The sequence below is a fragment of the Xenopus laevis genome, chromosome 7L, assembly GCF_017654675.1.
Source record: "Xenopus laevis strain J_2021 chromosome 7L, Xenopus_laevis_v10.1, whole genome shotgun sequence".
NCBI lineage: Eukaryota > Metazoa > Chordata > Amphibia > Anura > Pipidae > Xenopus > Xenopus laevis.
In genome coordinates, this window is record NC_054383.1 from 28275966 (window position 1) to 28292091 (window position 16126).

General features: G+C 39.9%; 1 protein-coding gene across 1 annotated transcript in view; it reads right to left on the reverse strand.

Moving 5' to 3' along the window:
• Positions 1-16126, reverse strand: part of LOC108695757 (slit homolog 1 protein) — a 242367-nt gene that overhangs the window by 39031 nt on the left and 187210 nt on the right. Inside the window, exons 13-21 of the mRNA XM_041568709.1 lie at positions 14808-14951; positions 13672-13835; positions 11383-11406; positions 9369-9513; positions 7226-7300; positions 6553-6696; positions 4547-4690; positions 2557-2723; positions 555-687 (exon numbers count right to left, since the gene is read on the reverse strand). Of these exons, the coding sequence (XP_041424643.1) occupies positions 555-687; positions 2557-2723; positions 4547-4690; positions 6553-6696; positions 7226-7300; positions 9369-9513; positions 11383-11406; positions 13672-13835; positions 14808-14951 (1140 nt within the window). The remainder of the gene's footprint in view (positions 1-554; positions 688-2556; positions 2724-4546; positions 4691-6552; positions 6697-7225; positions 7301-9368; positions 9514-11382; positions 11407-13671; positions 13836-14807; positions 14952-16126) is intronic.

The window sequence follows — 16126 nt, forward strand, 5'->3', positions numbered from 1 at the left end:
ACATGGCAGCACAGAAACCAGTGCAATTAGCATCAGAATTTAATAATCAGCCCTGTAGCATCAGTTTATATTACAGGCCAACCTCATTTTCTGCTGGATAATTTGTGACGACCCCTAAGCTTAGCTTCTCAACAGCTGCTCAGAGCCCACTGAGCATGTGAGTGTCACAGACACTTTCCAAGATGGTGACCCCCTGTGACAAGTTTGAAGTCCTGGATCATTGATGCTATTGAGAAGCTGAGACTTTAGGCTGGTTCAATAAGTTCAGTGTATAAAATATGGCATTTTTAGCCACATTCATTTTTAGGTTTTAGTTCTCCTTTAAGAGACGCACATTGGCATGCTGATGATTATTGGGCCAAATGATCATATCATACTGATTTGGACCACTGTGTCGGTGGAGAAATCTGATAAAGATCTACTCATTAAGCATTTGGCAACCTCCCAAAGAAGTAGACCTGGCAATGTGTGGCCAGCTTTAGGTGGAGCTTGGGATCTTCTATTTCATAGTTGTTAAAGAGCCGTCAGTGCAGAACATATACAAAGTTACTCACAGCTCTGTGACATTCTTTGGGATTCCCTTGGGCAGGGACAAGAGGTGCTTGTTGCTGCATCGTACTACAGTGTCCAGGCAGGTGCATTCCTGAGGACAAAGAGGTTGCGGCGCACAGCTCAATTCTTCCTGACCTGCCACAGAAACAAGAATGATTGTCAATATGATTCATTTAGGAAGTTTCACCATTTCAGCAGCATAGTAGAACTCTATGAAGAACAAGTTGCACTAAGCAAGTCACTAAACATCCTCAGTAACAGTTGCAGTTTGTATCTATGCATCCTCCTGACTTAAAGGATAAGTAAATCTTTAAAATAAGTGAATGTAATATTGATGGGGGCTATTCTAAGCACTTTTGTCATTTACATTCATTGTTTATTTTTTTTTTATTCCAAGATATTAAGGGATACATGTACTGTTAATATGAATGAATTTTGTTCCAACAGTGCCACCTGCTGGTCACTTTCCCACCAGTCTGAACACCAAGTAGTTAAAGGGATACTGTCATCGGAAAACATCAGTTAATAGTGCTACTCCAGCAGAATTCTGCACTGAAATCCATTTCTCAAAAGATCAAACAGATTTTTTTATATTCAATTTTGAATTCTGACATGGGGCAAGACATTTTGTCAATTTCCCAGCTGCCCCTGGTCATGTGACTTGTGCCTGCACAAGGAGAGAAATGCTTTCTGGCAGGCTGCTGTTTTTCCTTCTCAATGTAACTGAAGGAGTCTCAGTGGGACATGGGTTTTTACTATTGAGTGTTGTTCTTAGATCTACCAGGCAGCTGTTATCTTATGTTAGGGAGCTGCTATCTGGTTACCTTCCCATTGTTCTTTTGTTTGGCTGCTGGGGGGGAAAGGGAGGGGGTGATATCACTCCAACTTGCAGTACAGCAGTAAAGAGTGATTGAAGTTTATCAGAGCACAAGTCACATGACTTGGGGCAGCTGGGAAATTGACAACATGTCTAGCCCCATGTCAGATTTCAAAATTAAATATAAAAAAATCTGTTTGCTCTTTTGAGAAATTGATTTCAGTGCAGAATTCTGCTGGAGCAGCATTATTAACTGATTCATTTTGAAAAATTTTTTTTTCCCATGACAGTATCCCTTTAAGGAATTTGTCAGGAGAGAGAAAGAAGCTGCTTGGATGTTCTTCTGCTTAGGAAAAAAATTAGAAACCTATCTCAAATCTTTCCTAAGCAGAAGAACATTTGAGCAGCCTCTTTCTCCTGACGAATTCCTCAACTACTTGGTGGTCAGACTGGTGGGAAACTGACCAGCAGGTGGCGCTGTTGAAAAAAAAATTAATTCATATTAAAAGTCCCAGGGCCCACCTTGACTCCGCCTTCACAAATGAAGGTGCGCTCGGCGTGCATGCAGCAATGGTAGCGCGCATGCGCAGACGGTGCTGCGCATCACCAAAAATTTTTTCCTGCCATTTGCAACATTGGAAGAGGGGTCTGGCCCAGTGGGGGACAATGAGGGTCGGGACCCACCGGGTTTTTTTCCTGGTATCCCGCCAGGCCAGTCCAACCCTGTTAACAGTACATCTATAGTATAGTATCTATATCATTGAATAAAATATAAATAAATAATGGATGTAAATTACAAAACTGCTTACCGTAGATATTAATAGCACCCTCATCAATTTTACATTCACCTATTTTAAATGTTTACTTATCCTTTAATGGCTTACATGGAGAAATTTGCTGAAATGCACGCTCAGTACTCTGCCCCAGGGTATCTGATTCCCGAAAGGTAAGTAACCCAACTGGCATTAAGTTAGGCTCTGCTATGGAAGCAAATGCCATTTTCTGGAAACCACTGATGAAGGTTAATCAATTTAGAGTGTATTTCAGTCAACTAAACAGTGTACCATGCCTTTTCAAAATATATATATTTTTTGGAATTAGTCAACACTTCATAAATCTCTGGTTTTCCTGGTGGAATCCTAATGGCTCTTTGGGAACTAAGCAAATATAATAGGATAATGAGGTACCATCTTCACATCTGAAATCCGGGAAGGCCACATCTTGCAGGGGAATCTGTCTCAGGAAGTCTGGGTTTTGACAGCGGGGATTTCCAGTGACTATCTTCCTCTTCCTCAGCCAATCCCCAAGCCAAGCAAGTTGGCAGTTGCAGTTAAATGGGTTAGCCAGCAAGTTCCTGTGCAGACATGACACAAATAATCAGAAATTCAAGATGGTTGCCGTAATGACTTCACATGAACGAGCTTTTAAACCTTCCGATGGGTATTACATAATTAAAACTTAAATGAAATCCCAGTATCATAGAATTCTATAATTTAATTAATATCAGATCTCTGACACACAAAATGACTTGCACGTTACTTCCTTGTAATTTAATTATAGTAATTAAATAATACATTTTATTTTATAGTGTTGGATGATTCTAAATGACAGTTTTCGCTGGGTGCAGTCATTTGGTAGGGCTTCCAGGGAAGCTATTTTCTTTTCAAGTGTCATTTCCAATGTGAGAAAAGTCTTGTATGTTAAGATACAACATTACAGTACACCCAGTCATACACCAACGAGATCTGTTTATTTTATCAAGTGACCCGATCTCTGGACATGCACACGCTGAAATAAATCGGGCTGATCCAATTGTTGGCCCTTGGGGGCCATACTGTGGAGACCTGTCAGGCAAGGGACCAGTGTGGCCCTTGTCTTTGTCTATTTTTACACCATCCCAATAGATATCTGGAAGAATCTTGATCAGATTTTAAAGGAAAAGTAAACCAAGATATTGAAGGATACGTTTACTGTTAATATAAATGAATTTTGTTACACCTGCTGGTCATTTTCTGACCATTCTGACCACCAAGTAGTCAAGGAAGTTGTGAGGAGAAACAAAGAGGTTGTTCTGATATTCTTCTGCTTAGGGAAAAAAAATAGAAAAACTTCTCAAATATTTCCTAAGCAGAAGAACATCAGAGCAGCCCCTTTCTTTCTCCTGACAACTTTGTTGACTACTTGGTGGTCAGACTGGTCAGAAACTGGCCAGCAGTTGGTGCTGTTGTCACCAAATTCATTCATATTAACAACACATGTATTTCTTAACATCTTGGAATAAAAATAAAATAAGTAATGAATGTACATTACAAAAGTCCTTAGAATAGCAACCTCATCAATTTTACATGCACTTATTTTAAAGGTTTACTTATCCTTTAAATGGGCAGGCTGTTGAGAGGACCCCATAATTGGGCCAATAAGCTGCTTAAGGTGGCCATACACGGAGAGATACGCTTGTTTGGCGATGTCGACAAACGAGCGGATCTCTCTCCGATATGCCCACCTTGAGGTGGTCAATATCGTGCTGATCCGATCGTGGGCCCTAGGGCCCAACAATTGGATCCTAATGAACGGGACCGGGCGGTTGGATCGCGGGACCACATCAACGAACAGATGCGGCCATGATCCAACGGGATTTTTAGTCCCATCCGATCGATATCTGCCCGACTTTCGGCCAGATCTCGATCGGGGAAGCCCGTCGGGGGGCCCCATACACGGGCCAATAAGCTGCCGACTCGGTCTGTCGGCAGCTTTTATCGGCCCGTGTATGGCCACCTTTACTCTGTCTGGAGAGGTCAAGTCAGCAGTCTATGTTTACCCATGTATGGTCAACTTGTACTTAAAAGCAAACCAGTGCAAGAAAAGAAAAAGGAAAGAAAAAAGCAACTAAGCTAATAAAGGGCATAGTAGGTCTTAGTATGTTACAATCTGATGCTTTATTCATCAGTAGATCATTCCAGAGTTCCACTATTACTAACAACCAGATAGTTGCTTACATGTAAAGCTGGAAAAAAGAGGAGTAATAGAAGGGTAAACCAGAATAAACAGATCAGTTGCAAAGATAAACACCAAGGAGTCACTCTAGCACCTTAACTTTGATCCCTGATGCCAATTATATTAGACCTGGGCATCAGACAGTGGCCCCTGGTGTGGCACATAGATATTTGCACTACTCACAGAGTAGAAAGTGACTGCAAAGTGTCAAATGCTCCTGGGGTGATGGTGCTGATCTGGTTATCATATAAAGAGAGAAGGCGGACGTTCCTCAGGCCAGTGAAACTGTCATTATGGACACAGCTGACCCGGTTATTCCGAAGCATTCTGCAAGGAGGAAACGAAGAAAAAAAAACTATTAGTTACATTACAGGCATGACTGCCAGTGGAAATTGAATTGACAATAATATTAGTTTTAGCAGGAAACTAATTATCAGTAAAACACTGTTTGTTCACAGCGGATTTGTAAGCAATTTACTGTAATGAGAGGTAAAATTCTGGGGTAATTGGCATTAGACATGGCCTAACTTTGCACAGAAATAGCCTAAACTCGTTAAATCTCATTCGCTAAATGGACACATCCCCAGGTGCTACAGTTTATGTTTGATTTCTGTACTCTGCCAGCACAATTCCAGCTCTGCCCCAGTTATTGATCCTCATTATGGTCACAGATGCTTGTGCATAACATTTCTATAATACTGACCACAAAGTTCATTGCAAAAAAACTGCAGCAAAGCGATGTAAACTGACTCTATTTCTAAATTCAGACCCATTGGTAGTGTTGCCATGTAACGAATAAAAATGATGCTTGTTGCCAATGTTATTTAATAAGAAAAAAATAGATAGGAAGGCTAGAATTTGTTTTCTACAAAAGGTGGCAACCCTATTTGTTGTCAGGCTTTGCTTGGCCCTGATTTGTATTTTGATTGGCCGATACAATATTTAATACTGAGGGGCCCATTTACTTAGCTTGAGTGAAGGAATAGAATAAAAAAAACGTCGAATTTTGAATGTTTTTTTTGGGTACTTCGACCATCGAATTGGCTACTTCAACCTTCGACTACGACTTCGAATCGAACGATTTGAACTAAAAATCGTTTGACTATTTGACCAATCGATAGTCGAAGTGTCTCTTTAAAAAAAACTTCGACCCCCTAGGTCGCCACCTAAAACATACCGAAGTCAATGTTAGCCTATGGGGAAGGTCCCCATAGGCTTTCCAATCTTTTTTTTGGCGAAGAAAAATCGTTCGATCGATGGTTCGATCGAACGAATTGCGGTAAATCCTTCGACTTCGATATTCGAAGTCGAAGGATTTAACTTCGACCATAAGTAAATCTGCCCCTGAATGTACAGAGCTACTTTGTAGGAAAGAAATACATAGATAAAAGAAAATACAGGTACAAGTATGGGACCTGTTATCCAGAATGCTTGGGAGCATACTTTAAAGGGGGGGCACCTTTAAGGTGACTTTTAGTATGTTATAAAATGGCCAATTCTAAGCATTTTTCACTTGGTTTTTGTTAATGCTAATTTATATTGCTAATCTTTCTACTCAGGCCTCTCCTATTCATATTCCAGTCTCTTATTCAAATCAATGCATGGTTGCTAGGGGAATTTGGACCCTAGCTACCAGATTGCTTAAAATGCAAATTGAAGAGCCGCTCAATAAAAAGATAAATAAAAAAGAATAAAAAATTAAAACCAATTGCAAATTGTCTCAGAAAATCACTCTCTAGATCATACTAAAAGTTATCTCAAAGGTGAACCACCCCTTTAAGTCTACTTAAAATAAACAATAAGTGGCAGATTTATCAAGGGTCGAAGTGAATTATAGGGAATTCGAAGTAATTTCGAAGTTGAAGTATGCTCGAATTTAAAGCTTTTTCTACTTCGAAATTCGACCCTTGATAAATCTGCCCCTAAATGAACGCAATTGGATTGTTTTGCACCAATAAGGATTTATTATTTTTTAGTTGAGATTGAGGTACAAGGTACTGTTTTATTGTTACAGAGAAAAAGAAAATTGATTTAAAAAAATGTAATTATTTGATTTAAATATGAGTCTATGGGAGATGGCCTTCCCATAACTCAGAGCTTTGTTGAAAGCTCCGGATAAGGGATCCCATACCTGTATTACAGATTGGAAGGGTGTCTATATGAGAGGCTCAAGCTTTTGCAACACTTACATCGTCCTCAGTCCTTCCAGGCCCCGGAACATGCCGCTTCGGACCGACTCCAAATGATTGGCAGTCAGATGTAACTCGCTGACAGATGCAGCCCCTTCAAACGCCGCATCTTCTATTTCGGAAATTTTGTTGTTGCTCAGGTTTCTATAGAAAAAATATTTAAAAAAAAATCCATTTCTATTCAGCTGCTGTAAAACAACCATATTGTTTGGCTCTGTATTAAGGATAAGTGAAAATATCTATATCTATAAAATTATTGTAGGGTTAATTTATGCAACTGTCAATAGCAACTAATCAGAACTTTCATTTTCCAACATGTAGTATACTGTTCAAAATGAATTGCTGAATAGTTGCTATCGGCAGTCTGGCACCTATGTTTGTAATCAGCACCCAAAACTATATTTATATTATGCCCTCCTCTTTAATATTTAAAATCTTAAATCTTAGACCCACTTAATCTTAAGAGGTTCTCTTCTCACTGCCTAGAGAGTTTAATAAATCTCTAACTGGGATGTGGCTTAATGGCCCTTTAAAAATATGTGTTATTATTATCATTATTCATAATAATAATAATAAATGCCAGCATTTTTATTGTACAAAGCATCATTCAACAGCAGAACAGCAGTGTTTAGTTGCCCTTTAAAGAGATCATTTTATTAGCACATTTACTCACATTTTCTTGAGATGTGGGAGTTTTCTGAAAAGACCAGTGGCCTCAAGGGCAGCAATTTCATTGTTGTTCAAGCGCCTGTATCATGAAAACAAGAAAATGAACCTGAATAAACACATGTACATGTTATAAAGAACTCTGTGAAACAGCTTTTTTTCCCCACAGATTTTTTTCTCTTTAAAGAAAACGGTGCCACGATGGGTATTTGAGAAGAACCCTCAACATTTACCAACATTTGATAACATCCATTTCTGGGTATATTTAGACAAGAGTGAAAATAGTGGGGAACTCTCCAGCTCCCTGTTTACTTGTAAAGTGTATTTAGAGACGTATTAATCAATGTGTGAACATCTACAGTACTAAACATCTAGAGAGCAGTGAAATTTCCCTCTAGTGTGGTGAGATGAGCCCTATTTTCACTGTTATACTCTAGTGTTGGGAGAATAAATACGACGTGTTGAATTTCCACGTTTCGCCACTGCCAAATAAATTCACGAAACTGCCGCAAAAATTTGTTGGCGGAAATTCGCTGATTTTGACAAGCATCGGAATAGTCGCTAGCATCAAAACTGTCGCGCGTCAACATTATTTGTACGCCCATTGACTTTAATGCCTGCGTCAAAATTAACACAGTAGTCAAAATTATCGTTTCGGCAAACTGAAAATGGGACAAATTTGCCAATCGCTCTTCTTTGTGAAATAAACCATCCCTAAAATTGAATCTTTTGCACCCCCCTAGCTCCACATGCACCCCAAACTTGCATTGCATGTGCATGAGGACCCTCTAGTGAAAATCTTCCTTATTGGTACAGGTATGGGACCTGTTATCCCGAATGCTCAGGACCTGGGGTTTTACGGATAACGGATCTTTCCGTAATTTGGATCTTCATGCCTTAAATCGACTAGAAAATCACGTAAACGTTAAATAAACCCAATAGGCTGGTTTTGCTTCCAGCGTGGATTAATTAAATCTTAGTTCGGATCAAGCACAAGGTACTGCTTTATTATTACAGAGCAGAAATCTTTTTAAAAAATTTGGATTATTTGGATAAAATGGAGTCTATGGGAGACAGCCTTTTTCGTAATTCCGATCTTTCTGGATAACGGGTTTGCGGATAACGAATCCCATACCTGTACCAGCACAAAGATGGACTGGATTCCCACAAATAAATTTCTTTATTGGCTTCATCATATATTTTTAGGTTAATCCCTTTATCACACGTGATAAAGGAGAAATCCTGATATATATATAAAGCCGCATTTAGTCCCTAATGAGTTTGCATTCTTAATTGTTCCATGAAGAATAGAAAACTCCCGTGAACAGAAGAATAGGAAGACGAGAGATAATCACATTAGTACGAGAGATGGGAACAAGCAATACATCAAATCATATCTGTTACACTACTCATTTTATTCCCAGATTTAAAGGAGAACTAAAGCTTAAGTAAAGAAGTAGGTAGAAATGTTGTACATTATGTTTTGGGCTTCTGTACCAGCCCAAGGCAGCCACAGCCCTTTAGCAGTAAAGATCTGTGTCTCCAAATATGCCCCAGTAGCTCCCCATCTTCTTTTCTGCTGATTCACTGCACATGCTCTGTGCTGCTGTCACTTACTGAGCTTAGGGACCCACTCACAATATACAGTACACATAGAATAGAAATGTCACAATATAAGGCTGATTAGTAATAAATACAGATAATTACTACGTGGCAGCACAGAAACCAGTGCAATTAGCATCAGAATTTAATAATCAGCCCTGTAGCATCAGCTTATATTACAGGCCAACCTCATTTTCTGCTTGATAATTTGCAACAACCCCTAAGCTTAGCTTCTCAACAGCTGCTCAGAGCCCACTGAGCATGTGAGTGTCCAAGATGGTGACCCCCTGTGACAAGTTTGAAGTCCTGGATCATTGCTGCTATTGACAAGCTGAAACTTAAGGCTGGTGCAATACATTCAGTATTAAGAATATGGCATTTTCAGCCATATTAATTGTTAGGGTTTATTTATATTTTAACACTCATTCATTTGAAACTGTAGCTATGTTCTGCAAATAGCAAATAGAATAGACTGGAGAGTGTAAGTGAGTTAGATACATATTGTGATTATTGACATATGAGATTTGCAGTTGGGCTGCTATACTGACAGCTCTGCTGTGGATTGAGGAATACGTTCTGGGATCTTGGTAAGCTTCAGGTTAGAGCAATCCACCACATTGGATTCACATCGGCACTTGGGGGGACACACAACATCGCTGTTACATTCACTATTCAGCTGATAATCCTCTGTCCCTATAAAGAGAAAATAATTAGCATTTTCATGGAAGGGTACTCAGCTGTGAATATATTGCCTGAAATAAAAGGGGGAAAAAATCTATGGGAAAAAATTTATATGGTGCTGATTGTGATGCCAGGAATGGCCACATCCTTCCTGACGTGTTTATGAGTATGAAATATAACTGTCTGCAACATTGTAATATAGGATTTTTTGTGAAAGCTTTTGCAAGTCACCTTCACACTAATGCTTTGCTCTGGCTTGGGAGGGATATGGCTCATGGCAGTGTCGGACTGGCCCACCGGAATATCAGGAAAACTCCCGGTGGGCCCAGGTGTCGGTGGGCCTCTTGTTCATAAAAGAGAGGAACAAAGAGGCTTAATAATGGAAGAATAAAGTATAGTATGTAGAGAAAAGAGACTAGCGGGGGAATGTAATAAAAATCGCTAACGGAAAAACTATTCGCAATGCGAAAAGTTATGCCTTTGCGCGAACAAATTTTGCTTTGTGCGAATTTAATATAGCTTTTGCGAGCCCGGAAACTGTTTAGCGACCACTTCCGACAGTGAAAGACCATTTGCGAATTTTATCGTTTGCGCCAATGCGCAGTCAATGTAATAAAACTTCTTACTGAAAAAGTCGTTGTGTTTGCTCCAAAAGATTACGACACCTTCAAGCACTTCTTATGAGTGCGCAATTAAAATTCGCAATGCGCAATTAAAATTCGCAATGCAATAACAGTTTAAGGAACAATATTACATTGCGAGATGTGGATTTTTAGTCTTATAGGTGCGAATTGTTTTGCTCTTTGCGACTTTTATTACATTCCACTGTAGGAGAATAAAGAGGTTGAGTGAGGAGAGGAGGTATAATAGTTTGGAAAGTGGGCCCACAGTCTAAGGTTTTCTGGTGGGCCTCTGGTATCTCTGTCCCACCAGTAGAGAAGTGTCCAAAAACCAGCTATTGACTTCAATGGGAACCAGTCATCTGCAGGTTTTTTTTTGTGGTTCAGTGAGAACCAAAGCAATGAGAATTTCTCAACCGTTCCCATCGACTTTAATGGGAAACAGTTTTTCTTTTTAATGCCAGTGTGTAAACAAATCTTCAGAGGGGCCCAGCACACTCCAATCCCCATCCTCCCGTTCACTTCATGCCTCCGCCCACTTCCCGCCCAGATTCCGCCTACTCCCTGCCCAGACTCCGCCCACCCCCACCCAGACTCCACCCACTATCCTAGCTTCCTCGCTGAAGGTAAGAGAACGGCTAGGGAAGCTTCCTCTATAGTTATGCCACTGTCAGGCACTTCTGCCAGCAGGTGGCTATTATTTAGAAAGTTTAATAAATACTGTTCCCATAGAATACGCATGCGACTCATTAAGCAAATGCGTTATTAAGGAATCAATACTATTTAACAATTATGTGTCGCCTATTCAACTTGCTATTGTATGTGGCAATTATAGATTTGCATTACAGCAAAAGAACTGAATACACAATGACGTGTTCTCCGTTGCCTTTATTTTGTGATGCAATTTGTCCTTCATGATCGTGAGCTTGTGCGGCACTTTGCTCATACAAGGAAATAACATCTCGCCTTGGGTTTCGCCATGCACAGCCAGTCATTTTCTTTCATTCTCTCCCTAATTGCCGTGCAGTTAAATCTATTTGTTTAGGAGCAGCAGTGCCCAAACCAGGTTGTGGGTCTGATTACAAATGCTTAACAAATTGTTAGGATATTAAACAATATTTTAAACTTGATGTGAGGCGCTGCATTGCTATTGATTTTCTATAGTCTAACAAGATTACAAATGTGCCACATTCATCAAGGCAGCCAAATTAAAGTACAATCTGAAACCCTCTATGATTCCCATATATTAAAGATGACATACCTGGAATAAAATATTGTTCTTTTGCTGTAAAGAGAAAAGGTTGCGTATTAATACTTTGATGTCGTGTTTTACACACAAACGCAACTAAAAGGGGCACACAAATACTCTATGATACTCACACTATGAGTATCCCTGAACACTATATACAGATATATAACAATCTATCATATGATAAAGGGACAGGAGTTTCAATTTGGGGAGATCCTAAATAATCCCTTTTCTATATACAGGTATGGGATCCATTATCCATAAACCTGTTATCTAGACAGACAGTTCCCAATTACGGAAAGGCCGTCTCCCATAGACTCGATTTTATCCAAATAATCTGAATTTTTAAAAATGATTTCCTTCTTCTCTGTAATAATAATAAAACTGGATAGAAAGACGAGTTATAAAAAGTAGCAACAACATTAAATTTGTAGCCTTACAGAGCATTTGTTTTTAGATGGGGTCAGTGACCCCCCCCATCTAAATGCTGGAAAGAGTCAGAAGAAATCAAATCATTTAAAAACTATTAGAATAAAATAATGAAAATCAATTGAAAAGTGGCTTAGAATTGGCCATTCTGTAACATTGTAAAAGTTAACTCAAATGTGAACATAAGGTTGGAGAGCCCTATATATCTATACCTTTATAGGTATATCAGTTGCTGGGCAGTGTATCAACCTAATCACACCTACAGTTCAGTGCCGCTTGAAACTTTGCCGTTTTGGTGTATGTCTTTATTATGAGCCCATAAACTGAAATCTAAGTACTTTTCAGATTCCCCAGTGTGCTGCAATAACTTTGTATATATGATTATTAAGAGCAGGGGCAAGGTTCAAAGTGAAAAAATTGGAACAATCTGCCATGGTTTTTGCATTTTGTTTCCTGCCCCTGCATTTTAAAAAATTGCCTCCAGTCTCTGTACTCCATAATGGAGTACATCAAATCTGCTTTCCCTCATTAATACAGCACTGCCTGCATTGATCAGTCCTATATTCATGAGCTGGCCACATGGGGGAAGCACCTAGGTGTAGGGATGCACCGAATCCAGGATTCGGTTCAGGATTTGGCATTTTTCAGCAGGATTCGGCCGAATCCTTCTGGCCAGTCGAACCAAATCCGAATCCTAATTTGCATATGCAAATTAGGGGCGGGAGGGAGATTGTGTGAGTTTTTGTCACAAAACAAGTAAGTAATAAATATTTTCCCCTTCCCACCCCTAATTTGCATATGTAAATTAGGATTCAGATTCGGTTCGGTATTCGGCCAAATCTTTCGCTAAGGATTCGCCTGAATCTTTCGCAAAGGATTTGCCCGAATCCAAAATAGTGGATTTGGTTCATCCCTACCTAGGTGTCTCCTCTCCTGCCACCTACACAATGCCGATGTTGTATGCCATCCATTTGTACTGTGCTCTGCATTTAGAACCAGATTTTCAATACGCTGCTAGGCACAGCCAAGCCCAAGTGCTTATTAGAATGAGAACTATAGTGTTCCCATAGTGCTCTTGCAATAACCCCATTGTTCTCCATGGATGCTGTATTATTAATATGAGCAGCATGATGAGTACAGGGTTTAGGGTGCTCCATAAGTCTAAGAGCTGTCCAGTCCACTATAAACCCAGACAGATTCCTTCAACCCCCCTCATCAGTAGAGCAGGATGCCCAGGCTCATAAGAAGAAGAAGAATTGCTCAATTCTCTCCCAGTTTCACTCTGCTTCTCTTGTTACATAATTAAAGAGCATGATATTCCTCTGCTTGTAGTTTATCAAGTTTAAAATGATGCTTGCATAATGATATGTTATTAGGTTTCTACTTTGAGAAGTTACTTCTTTGTCATCTTCTTATGACTTGTTATGTGGTTTAGGAAAGGAAATAGCGGCAGAGTTTATTAACGTAGAACAAAGGTGAGTCCAAGCGACTTACAGTGAATTCACCTTCAACAAGGATAGGTCTATGTATAGTGGTAACAAGATAAGCAGATTTAAAACTGGGTTCCTTTATTTTTCACAATGTAATTGTGTTATAAAACTATTTGCGTTTCATTTTTTAGTGACCCCATCCCTCCATTAACTTATGTTCGGTCAGTCACATGACATTACCCACAATCCCTTTGGTTCTTAGAGTCTTACTGCTGTCCAGCAACAACTAAATAAAGTGAGGTTTGTGTGAGCATGGGGAACTATGAGGCATTTAGGGAAACAGCCTGCACACTGCAAGAATCAACCAGCAAAAAGCATTACAGTAACAAGGCCTCCTAATCCACTGAGCCCAGAGTTTCTTTGTTAGTTGAGTTTGAGTTACCTGAACATCTGAACTTCTTGCTTTTTATCTGGCCAATGCGTTTGTTGGCGAGTCGCCGGGGGCTTGCACAACGTGCTCCACTCGTCTCAATGGGGTTTGTTCTCAAAAAGTCTGCTAGCCACTTCAAATTGCAGTCGCAGATAAAAGGATTCTGTGCCAAGTGTCTAGATAGAAGGTTTATTGATATATTACATCTGCTCTGAAAGGATTAGGGACTACGGTTTGTAATAATGAAAGAATAAGCAACAGCGTTAGTATGGTAGGACTGTATGTGATTGATATGTTTTTAAGGGAATGGTGATGTGTCATTTTCTTCTTTAATTCAAGGGCAATGCCACTCAAGAAGGTTCATTTACCAAGTGTTAGAATGTTTAGGGCCCAAGTCCTATGGAAATGTATGGAACACTTGTATCCATGGTGCAGAGCAAAGTGTTATCAGGAACAAGGAGGCCATGTAGCAGACAGAAAGTACAGGGCTCCCCAGTACTTTATAGTGATTTGGCCGGCCCGCAGGTTCAGGTCAACTTCCACACACTTTTTTGTGGCTTGTGGGCGGGTTCAGGTTGAGTTCTGCCTTAAGGTGGCCATAGAAGTAACAATTATGATCTTTCCTGGAAAAGATCTTTCCAGGAAAGATTGTTCGCTTCAATACACATGTGTTGAGCTGACGATTCAGCACTAACAATGGCCAATATTCGGGTGCCGAGAGCCGAGACTTCTACTGATATCGTCTCCCACTAAACGCACCAAATATCGTACGGAAATTTGCTTTGTACGATATTAAAGGTGCGTCCACGGCCACCTTTACTTACAGCTTTTGGTTCCGGCAGCCTCCATTTATAGGTGCATATCTGCCCCATTCCTTTTGTGATGTCAGAGATGGGCAGATCAGGTGCAGGTCTATAAATGGTGGTCCCAGCCGGGTTCGGGTCTGGTGAGGGTAGGGACTGGGCAGGTAAGTGTCAAATTTTTGTCAGCATACACATCACAAGTGCCTTGTGTGGGAAGTAGTTTCTAGTGGTGCCAGATGTCTTGACTTTTTCTCTGAGAATATTGCAGTGATCATTATCCCTGGGGGGGGGGATTCTATTGAAGGGAATTTTGAATGAACACTCTCATACAACATCGGTACTTACAGAGTCTGGATAGCACGGAGAGCAGCAAAGGTGCCTTTGGCCAAACTCTGAATCTTGTTGTCGTAAAGTGACAGAAGCGACAAGTTTTGTAAGTCCTGGAAGGTGTCAGCTCTGATGCAGTTTATTTTGTTGGCATTGAGAAGTCTGCAATCAGATATAAACAATGGGATCAATGGGAGACAAATGCGGATTAATGAACAAAATCATTGCTCTCATAACAGGTTCCCCTAGGCCCCCATATGCAGAATTGGCCCAATGTATAGAAATATTGGGTAAAGATCCACTCATTTTGTGACCTCCAAGAGGGTCTTATAATGTATGCCCACGTTTAGTCCTATAAAAGCATGAAGGCCTGGATTTTAGGGATCACATGCCACCCACGGACTGTATTGGAAGAAAGGAGCCGCACTGGGAACTGGGTTGAAGATGCAAATTGCTGTCAAATCACTGAGGGGAGGTGCTTTGCCAGCTGACCCGGGGGTGCAAAAGATATAAATTTGCTTCTGAAACTTTGGGTGGTGGTCTCATATACATAAAGGTATAGACTAACTGAATACTAACAGATAATAACAAATATGAACTTTAAATTAAACAACTGTTACAGAACTAGCATGATATGAAGACCACAAGTGCTTGCAATCAATACAAGTCAGTGTATTTTGACTGGGGTTGCTCCTGATTTTAACACCAGCCTTCTTACATCTCCCATCTCCTGGTCTTCCATTAAACCACAACCTGGCTGCTAGGGTAAGAAGGACCCAAGTGCAAATTTTTGAAAGCAAACATTATCTAAATGAGTTATCTAATGAGTAAATTCGCAGGTGAATTACCCCTTTAACTGTCTGAATGAAATGAAATCGGACAAAAAAGAAAATAAAACAGGTTCAAGGTGAACAAATTCAAGTGGAATTAAGCATGAATAATGTGAGGATCAATTCAAGCATCAAAAATTGTCATGATTCTAGTTAAATAAAATTTCAGATGAACTGATAGACCCATACCGGGGATTAGGGGAACATAGTTACCTACATTCACCATGACATCATGCCAGAATCAATAAGAGGCCCATTTATCAAAGGTGGAATTTCAAATTCATGTGAGTTTGTTTCAACTCTTATAAATTTGAATATACTCGAAATTCGATAGTGAGGTTGTTTAAGAAAAAATTTGAATATCTACGAATATTACCGACCCGAAAACTCAAATGAAATTGGACTAAACTCAAATCGAGTTTTTTTTCCGAAAAAAACCTTGAATGTCAGAAAGGCTAATAACATCTTCAAATTGGTCACATGACCTCTCCCATTGACTTAAAGGAA